Genomic DNA, 10,078 nt, shown 5'->3' with positions numbered 1-10,078 from the left:
CACACACACACACACAGGCAGTGAGGCCATTCTAAAGCTAACCACACACGGACAGTCACACACACAGGAAGGGGCTGGAACCACACACCCATTATGGATTTAACTGTGTCTCCCAGAAACGTGTGCTGGACTTCCTAAGCCCCACACTGTGGAGCCTGGGTGGTGCGGTACTGAAACACTCAGCTGCTGACCCAGAGCTCAGAGGTTCCGGAAGGACTGCAGCCTTGGAAACCCTGTGGGGCAGTGCTACTCTGTCCTACAGGATTGCCTGCTGTGAGCTGGAACCCACTTGAAGGCAGTCAGTCGGCTTTGGTTTCCTTTTGGTTAGAGTCCCACTGGGAGCAGTCTGCCTGTTATGGTCTGCCTGTTACATTAGTTAGGCAGCCCAGTGTGGGTGCTTTGTGTCGCTCTCTTTGAGATAACAGATTAAATAAACCAGGAAGGAACAGAGAGATGGGGAAGCAGGACTCCAAGCTCATGAAGACTGCCCAGCAGCAGAAGCTCAGAAGGGACTGGGACCTTCCTTCAGAGACGAGAGAGAAAAGGCCTTCCCCTAAAACTGCCACCCCAAATTCAGATCTCCAGCCTCCTAAATTGAGAAAATCCATTGTTCCTTAAAGCCCCTGGCAGCCTCTTGTTACAGCAGCACCAGGAGATTCACCCCCCCGATGCTTCTGTTGCAGAGCAGGGAGACTCCCGTCTCCCACATCAGAGAACCGCCCCCGCTGTGCACGCATCAACTGGGGCACGGGCCTGGCAGGTAGCTCCTCGTCTGCCGCCGCGTGCGAGGTGCACAGAACCGGATCGGGGCAGCCGCTGTGCTCACGTCCAGGAGGCTGTGCCACCCCCCAGCACCCTCCCACCCCCTCATCCCATCCCCACTCGCCACCCCTCCCATTGGCTCTGCCCTCCTCGTATGGTCAGAAAAATACACCAAGGGCCGGTCTTACGGGGTCATCAGGCCTACAGATTCCCTGTGCAGTGAACGGCTGCCCACGTGCCAGCAGCCTTCTCGGGAACCACACCTTTCCCAGGGAGGGTCGAGGCTAATGCACCACCTGACGCATCACTGCATACGGGAAAGGTGACCCCAAACCCTAAAGATGTTCCCCCAACCCTGGCGAGACAGAGCAGATGACCGGGCAACGTTCACTACTGCCCAGCACGGCCGCCGGGTGTTTCTGCATCCAGCCTGGTGGGAAATGAACGGCCACCCCCGGGTGAAGTGGTGCGTCTCAATGATGCCCGTCCAGACCGTAAACAACCACCTCCTTCTTCTGCTCAGAAAACGAAGGAGAGCTGGCAAGAGGGGGGCGCCCCTCCTGTCTCTCAGCTCCCAAAAGGCGACTGCTTCTGAGGAACTGGCAAAAACGCACCCCTGGGAAACGTCAAAGGACCTTCCACGTTTAAATTATTTCCTTGTGATGCTTTAATACCTCAGAAGAGCATACTTTTAGAGACAAACTGATTTACCTTTTTGAAAAATTCAGTATAACGTTATGTCCATAGATTTAATATTGGCACGTTTGAAAAATTTAGTAAGATAATTCAAACGAAAACTTGAAGTCCTTGTTCCTTTAGGGCAAAAGAAAAGCTTTTCCTGGAGTCAGCTACAGAGAAGCTCACGGGAGGCGGCCCCCAGCCACATCCTCAGCAGTGAGACAAGCAGCAGCAGCTCACGGGACAGTCCCCGGCCATGTCCTCAGTGAGACACTGACAAGCAGCTCACGGGACAGTCCCCGGCCACGTCCTCAGCAGTGAGACACTGAGAAGCAGCTTACAGAGCAGCCCAGCCACGTGTGGAGCAAGACATGGCGCTGTGCTCGAGTGTGACTCAGCCCTGTCACCAAGCACGCCGGTGCACACAGGCCGGCTACACTTCTTCACGGTAAGACCGTCTCCACGAAGAACAATGGAAGCTGCTTTACGCTCCAGGGCAAGCACCTTCGCAGTCACGGACCAATCACGAATGGGTGCTGAATCAGCCCTAGCCTGAGCAGAATGTCTCCCATGTAGTTCTGTAGGGTGACCCTGCCAAAGGACAGAACTTAGAGGTGAGTTCCCACAGCAGTGTCCACTGCCCGCAGAGCCTTGAGGCAGGTTGGGGGGAGGCACTTAAGAACTAATGTGAGGCAGAGAACACCCAGGAAGTGACCCTGGTGAGAGTGGGTGCTGGGAAGGACCCACAGCACCTACTTCAGAGGCTCAGCCTGGGCCAAGTGAGCCCCAAGCAACTGCAGCACGAGGCATTACCCCAGACAGACTGCAGCAAGACGGAGGACAGACAAGGGTTGAGGACAGCGGGCCCGGAGAAGCCAAGAGGCCTCTGATGAAGCACAGCGGGAAGCCCTCCAGGCCTTGGCCCCTCAACGCCATAACGTGCCCCTGGGCTCCTGCAGGTTCTCCTCCAGCCTGCGGGTCCTCTGCCCACAGCCTCCAGTCAGGGTCTCGAGGCAGCGGAGGAGCTCTGAGTGGTTAACCCTGCAGCCAAACAGTCACAGTGACCCGAGAAGCATAAACTGCTAGGCTGGGAACACACCGACAGGACAGCGGTCCCACCTACATGGGCCTCTGCTGGTCTGTGTCACTGGCGGACTGCGCACAACCGTGCCTGCCCCGGCTGAGGACAGGGCCCTCGGGTCTCCCCGGAGCCACCCGGGCCGTGGCTACCATCCCTGCCGTTGGCACACGCTCCCCGCGTGCTGAGCCCAGACCTGCTCTCTAGGGTCTGGCTCCTGGGCTTCTCTGACAGCAGGAACCAGGATGCCACCCACCCGAAGGAAAGGCCTAGCCCTCTCCACGGAACGGGACGTGCCAGCAGATGCACAGCGCGTCGACTCATGCTCCCGGGCCAGCCTCACTGGACTGACACGCCTGGTCTCAGCACACAGGCTTCTGCCTATGTGCAACCACTGTCCCTGGGCCAGTGGGGACAGCCTGGCTCCCCAGGGGGCTGCTCACCTCACTCTGCAACCCTCACACCCATGCCACCCTGAGACCCCAAGTTGAGCTGGCCAAGCCCTTAGGGGAGCAGGTGTGGGGTTGCTTGCCCCGTCTGAGGGAGCTGCTGTGCAAAGGCCCTGTGTCAGCCTCGGAGCAAAGTCACCACTTCTTCACGCTCAGCCTCCACAGCTCCTGTGGCTCTGCTCTGTCCTATCCCCTCGATGCCAAGGGCCCCTCCTCCCCTTCCTTGGGAGAGAAGGACCCACACAGTGGTAGCTGCTGGGACAAGGGCTTGAAGGCTTGCTTCAGCTCCATTTACCAATCCCTGAGGCCAAAGGAGCTCTGCTGGCATAGTGGATAAACTATTTGCTGCTAACCAGAAGGCCAGCAGTTCAAATCCACCAGCTACTTTGCACAAGGTAGACAGAGCAATCTACTTTAGTAAAGATTTACGGCCTTAGAAACCCAACAGGAGTCACTATGACTTGGGATTGACTCAACAGCAGTGATGTGTTTTTTTGTTGTTGTTGTTTGATGTCAAAGGGTAAGTGGTTTCCTGAAAAGATGAACAAAATGGAATCTTTAACCACCTTCCAGTTCAGGCCACCAGAGACAGATGGGTTCTTGCAGCCCGTCTCCTCCGTGTGCACAGCCCCCCGAGAACCCATGGGACTGTGGCCACCCGAGCAGACACGCTATTACCTTTCTTTGCTTGTGTCTTGCGCGCTTGGCTGCCCGAGTGCTGCTCACTGGCTTGGTCTCTGAGCTGTTTATGAACTGTAACAAGTCCTCCACCTTCCGATGGTCAACGACACTCTCCCTTTCCGAGATCGGATCCGCCTTTTTAGGCTGCTCTTCTTTCCTCTTGGTCAGACGTAAGCGAAGCTTTTCCCTCATCTCTGCATAATTTCTACTTGTTGGTGCAGCCGGAGGCTAAGAGAGTCAAATAAGAAGGTAACGAGTTGAAGCTTGGAGTTGGGTCAATCTGAACTAATAACCCAGACAGCAGCCCTCCAACAACTCACTCCTCACCCGAGCGCCACATGCTCACTCAAAGGCAGGCTGGAAAGCCAGCACGCGGCAGGAAAACCCGCCCCCAGTCGCCCGAAGGCAGCACTCTGGCACCCACTCTCCAGTTCTGATGCACTCATGCAAGATCTCCTCGGGTACGTACATCCATGTACACAAGTGCATGTCTGAAATCAGGGCAGACCCAATGACGCATCCTGACTGATTTACTGACTTGTACGTCAGGATTAGCCTTCTGTCAGCTCATGGGTCTGCAGCCGCCTTTCCACCTTTTCCTCCATTTAGTGTTTCCTTCTTAGAGCCAGAAAGAAAAAAAGAGCCTTAAACTCCGCTGCCAGGGGGTTCCTTTCTAATAACTAACAACATGTCTGGAAGATGCATGTGACCTGAGGCAGAGAAAGGAAAACCGACAGGGCCCACACCTTTCCTACTGCTTCTCCCCAAGGGAACCAGGCTGGCCAAGCTCTTAGAAACGACTGCTCTGGAGTGATGTCCGAGTACACGTAGCCCGTACTTGTCCCCGGGTGCTGTGGGCACTGAGGCGGTGAGGCCCCAGCCACCATGGTTCTTCCTCAGCTGGAGGAACAGGCTCGTGGGGCCACCATTTCTGCTGCTCTGTGCTCACTGCATGTGACCACGATAGCACCTTGAGTGCTGCTTTGGGGGTTACGAGTAAATTTCAGTGAGTAGGAGAATCCAGATGTGGAATCTTCAAACCACGAGGCCCAATAGTGTGTGAATGCCCTCCATCTGGAAGTGACAGGAATCAAGCCGCACACACATCACACCGGGGTCGCTGGCTACACAGCACACCACTTCACGGCTGTGCCCAGTGAACAACGTCCTGCAGCAGGCATCTGCAGGCCCCACCACCTCGTCAACTACTTCAAATAACACAAAGGGACACCAAGGTGCAATGACAAAAATCCTATCAGCTAAATCTTCGGACAAATACATCATCATTTCTTGAGGACAAACACAGCCTGGAAGAGGAATTACTGCTTCAGACCACCTTTTTTTTTTTTTTTTTAATGCATTTTATTGAAATATAATTTATGGACAGTGAAATACACAAATCTAAAGTGACAGAGGAGCTCTGGTAGCGCAGTGGCTAAGGCTCTGACTGCTAACCAGAGGCTGGCGGTTCAAACCCACCAGCCACTCCTCGGAAGGAAGATGGGGCAATCTACTTCCGTAGTGATACTGCCTTGGAAGCCCAAGGAGGGGTCGCTAAGAGTCGGGTCCGACTCAGCGGCACATAACAACACCAACAACAACAAAAGTGACATGGGTCAGTGCATTTTTTTTTCTTTTTTTGCAGTGTTCCCTCCCCTCCCCGCCTCCCCTGACAACCAACAAAGAAAGCTTCCCTCTATATAGAAACCTTTCCTTGACCCTCCACAACAACAAACTAACACTATTTGTCCTTCTGTCGTTGACTTATTACACTCAGCATGATGTCCTCCAAGTTCATCCATATTATGCGGTGTTTTGCAGACTCTGCATTATTCTTTAGTGCTGCATAGCATTCCATTATGTGTATGTACCATAGTTTGGTCATCCACTCTTCAGCTGATGAGCACGTAGGTGGTTTCCATCTTTTTGCTGTTGTAAATAATGCTGTGATGAACATGAGCATGCACGTAGTATCTGTTCTATCCTGGCTCTCACCTCTCTAGGATGTATACCTAGTAATGGGATTGCTGGGTCAAATGCTATCTCCAATTACAACTTTCTAAGGAATCACCATATTGTTTTCCACAGTGGTTATATCACTTCACAGTCCCACCAGCAGTGTAGGAGAGTCCCAATCTCTCCACATCCCCGCCAGAGTTTGTTATTTGCTGTCTCGTTGAACCTTGCCATTGGTGCTGGGGTGAGACGGTGTCTCATTGTTTTGATTGGCATCTCTCTGATGGCCAATGATTGTGAGCATCTCTTCATGTATTAGCTGGCCACCTGAATATCCTCCTTGGTGAAGTGTCTATTCATGTCTTCTGCCCGTTTTTCAAGTAGATTGTTAATTCCTTTGGTGTTGAGGCGTTGAGAGTTTTCTATAAATCTTAGAAATTCTAAGTCCCTTGCCAGACATGTAATGATTGGCAAACATGAATTTGTTGCTATCATTTTTGTTATGTGCTTTTTCATGGTGTCAATTTCTTTGTTCCATATAATTTTCTATGCTGAGCTCATATGGTTTATAAATCGTGTTATCACTTCCTTCATTAGTATTTGCTAAATATTTATGCTGGTCCTCTTTTTTACTTTGAGGTGAAGGTTTCTCATTTTTCTTTGAGGTTACCCTGTGATTTATAGTTTTCTTCCCAAGTTCAGAACGGTCCATTCTACCTTGTAGCTGTCTTGACTTCCCTACTATCTAGAAGTTCTGTAATGAATGACAGTTTTGTCCCTTTTTTTGGTTTGTAGTTGTCCTCATTTGTCAATTAGTGTCTCTGGTTCCCTGTTTACAGTCTTGTAGCCTTATTTACTTTGGATACTTCCATAGCTGGGTTGGTTTCTGGGTTATGTCATCATGTGTGTTAATGGTCAGTTATTGTTGGCTGTTGCTGCTTCTCTGTCCAAAGGGCTCCCTTTAGCATCTCTTGTAAGGTTGGTCCGGTTTCAACAAATTCCCTTAATTTCTGCTTATCTGGAAATGTCCTAATTTCACCATCATATTTGAGGGACAATTTTGCTGGGTACATAATTCTTGTTTAGAAATTATTCTCCTTCAGGGTTTTATATATACCATTCCACTGTCTTCTTGCCTGCATGGTTTCTTTTGAGAAATCTGAGCTTAGTCTTATTGGCTGCCCCTTGTAGGTAACTTTTCTTTTTCCCATGCTGCTCTCATGATTCTTTCTTTGTCTATCATTTTGGTGAGTTTGATGATGATATATGTCTGAGTGATTTTCTCTTGGGGTCTATGCTGTTTGGGGTTTGCCAGATCTGAATGGATATATTCTCATCTTTCATCATACCAGGAAAATTTTCTTCCACCAAATCTTGGACAATTTTTTCAGTGGTTTTATTTGTCTCTTCCTATTCTGGAATTCCAATTACACGTAGCTTATTCCTTGTGATGTTATCCCACATGAACCTTAGGCTTTCTTAATTTTGTTTTGATCTTTTCTCTAATTTATCCCTTTCCAAAGAAGTGTTCAGGTGTTTGTCTTCCATCTCACTAACTCTGACTTCCATCGATTCAATTCTGCTCCTTTGCCCATTCAATGTCTTATCTATTTCTGACAATTTAATATTAATCTTCTGGATTTCTGTGTGTACATTCTGAATCATTTCCCATTGTTCATTTATTTTGTCATTTTCTTCTTGTTTTGTCTTTCAAAATTATTCTAGGGTTTTGTCTGGGTTTTCCTTGATCTCTCAATCTGTTGAAGATACCTAAATATAATTATTTTGAATTCCTTATCAGGGAGTTCCAACGCTATGTCTTCATCAGGGATGTGTTTTGGGTCTGAATCCTGGTCCCTTGTTTCTCATGCTTTATCTTGCTTCTTCGTGTAGACTGTGATGCTCTGTTGTTTCTGAAGCATTGTGACATTTTGGTGTTTATATTTAATTGGTGATTGAATGTTGGAGTGACTTGCCTACTATTTTCGTTTTCTTTGTATGTTATCTACACAAGCAGGGTACTGTGCTCCTCTATTCACTAACTGACAGCACTTATACACTCACCACCTGTCTCCTTTCCCCGTCAGCTTCTTGTATGTCTCTCACACCTTGCAAACAGAGCCTATTCTAAGGTCCCTGGAATCCTAATGAGAATGCTATCACTTTAAAATCCAAATTGGCTGCCATTTATAAAGATTCAAAATGGCTGTGCCCTCCATCACTTTAAATATCCAAAATGGTCGCCACCTGTAAACATTCAAAGTGGCTGCAGCCTCACAGACCACCCTCTTGATGGTACCTGCACACAAAGCTTTACACACAACACAGCCGTGCCCTGGTACCCCTTCAATTTCAGTGCCACATGCAGCCTGCAAACACTCCTCAGCGACTGTGTGGCGCCCGAGTGCATGGGAGGCACTCACCCCGCCGTGCCCGAAGAACTCGCAGTAGCAGCAGTCACAGTACTTGCCCTCCTTCTGGGCAGTGGAGGTCGAGGTGCTGGAGCTGTGCTCAGAGCAGCTATCCTCATCCGCACTCTCGTCCCCGTCATCCTGCTGTGGATCGTAGACCCCGTTTTCACAGCGGTGCCCTTCACAGTCGGGGTCACTGCAAAGGAGCACAGGTAGGTGAGCAAGCAGGCCACCCGGCCAGCAGGGGGCACAGCATAGCACCACAGCTCCATGCAGCTGCCATGTGCACGTTTCCCAGAGCCGTGGGAAAGGTGATGGGGGACATGGGTGAGGTGGACTGAGCGCTGGGGCCTTTTATGGAAATGCAGCCCACATGCAAGCAAGAAGTCATCCTACAGGAGAGGCCTGCATGCGTGGTGTTCACTCAGCACACTGGGCACACTGTGCCAGGGCAGCATAGGCCTATGGTGCCTTCTCTCCGCACCAGTGCCTCCCACCAAGCCTCAGCAGGGAGGTCAGAGGTGGGGTGAGTGAGAACAAGGTGACTTTCCTTGTAAATGAATGGGTTTTTGTGGTCAGCTGTCTCTCTGCACACACACTATCCATTTCCCTTGGATTCTCCTCCCTGGACACCACACAACTCACAATTCCAACCAGCAGCCATGCACTGCTGTCTGTGGGCTGCTACCTGTGGGAAGGCCGCCCCCACCAGGGAGTCCCGGAGCCTCCAGGAAGGGCGCCAGGCTCACCTGCACACACTGGGGGGTGCACTGAGGGGGCCGTCTGTGGCGGGGGGCGGAGGCGCCACAGTGGCCGCACAGAAGTTCTTGCGAGCATCCACAAAGCCAGGAGCTGGAGTAGCAGTTTTGGGGAATGAGGAGGCTGCGAGATTGGCAAGATGAGGTGTGGTGGCCGGAGATGGCCCAGCAGGAGAGAGAGGAGGAAGCGGCGTGAGCCCCGTGGGGCTGCTTCTGGGTGCAGCCGGGGCCGTGTGCCTGTGGTCCTCCTTGTTGATGCCGTGGAAGACTTCGCCTGCAATTAAAGATGCCACAGGTCACTACCAATGGCTGAAGACAGACAGACTGGTCACTCATGTTTCACCAGCTTTATGTTAGGAAATGGTTCAAAGCAACAGAAAAGGTGAAGGAATGGTACAAAGGGACCCATAGCCCTTTACCTGTGTCATCAATGCTAATACTCTGTCATCTTCATGTTGTTTCTTTTTTTTTAATTGTGATTTGGGTGAAAATTTACAAAGCAAATTCACTTTCCATACAGCAGTTCACATGTACTTTGTCTCATGACACTGACCACAGTTTACCACAATGCAACAGCTCCCCTCCCACTTCCTCCCCATAGTTACCTCTTCCCAGTGTCCATCCCTCCATGCACTCCTGCCCTCTATGCTGTCTCCCTGTGCAAAAGCAGCCCTTCCTTTCTCCCATGATTGTTTTCTCCAAGGAGTGTATCTATTTGAGGTAAATGTTTAATTCACATGCCTGTCTTTTGTATGGCGGGAAACCACAGGTGTGGGTTCAATTCCAGACCTGAAGGGCAGCTAGGGGCCATAGTCTCAGTGGTTCCACCACGCTCTATCGGACCACCAAACCTGGTCCTGACCTTTTTTTTTTTTTTTCTCCAAATGATTTTGAGTTTTGTTACACATTGTTCTCCCTCTCTATCAGGGATCTCCTACATAGATCCCTTCCAAGTGGATGACAGTGGTAGCTGGGCACCATCTAGTGCTTCTGGTCTCATACTCGTGTAGGCTGCAGATAGGATGCTGTACCAGTAGCTAGGACCAATTGTTTCCATGAATTTTGGTTTTCTTCATTCCTCTTTGCTCTGGACGAGGAGAGACCCATCGTTGCATCTAGATGGCAGCTGGCTAGCATTTAAGATCCCAGTCGCTACTCGCCGAAGTAGGAGGTGGAACAATGTTTTGTATAGTATGTTATGCCAATTGACCTTGATGTCCCCTGTGACTATGGTCCCAAGCCCACAGGTTCAACTACTCGGTCCCTCTGGTAGCTGGCTGTGACCAAGCAGTGACCACAACCTTG

The 10,078-nt window shown here is 50.6% G+C and overlaps 1 protein-coding gene across 1 annotated transcript in view; it reads right to left on the bottom strand.

The window, feature by feature from the left end:
* Positions 1-10,078, bottom strand: part of FAM193A (family with sequence similarity 193 member A) — a 134,869-nt gene that overhangs the window by 26,055 nt on the left and 98,736 nt on the right. The window contains exons 16-18 of the mRNA XM_007953495.2: positions 8,765-9,047; positions 8,028-8,211; positions 3,646-3,876 (exon numbers count right to left, since the gene is read on the bottom strand). Of these exons, the coding sequence (XP_007951686.1) occupies positions 3,646-3,876; positions 8,028-8,211; positions 8,765-9,047 (698 nt within the window). The remainder of the gene's footprint in view (positions 1-3,645; positions 3,877-8,027; positions 8,212-8,764; positions 9,048-10,078) is intronic.

The sequence above is a fragment of the Orycteropus afer genome, unplaced genomic scaffold (genome assembly GCF_000298275.1).
Source record: "Orycteropus afer afer isolate SDZICR_OR568_19922 unplaced genomic scaffold, OryAfe1.0 scaffold00398, whole genome shotgun sequence".
In the NCBI taxonomy this organism is placed as follows: Eukaryota; Metazoa; Chordata; class Mammalia; order Tubulidentata; family Orycteropodidae; genus Orycteropus; species Orycteropus afer.
This window is presented reverse-complemented; position numbering and strand designations above follow the sequence as displayed.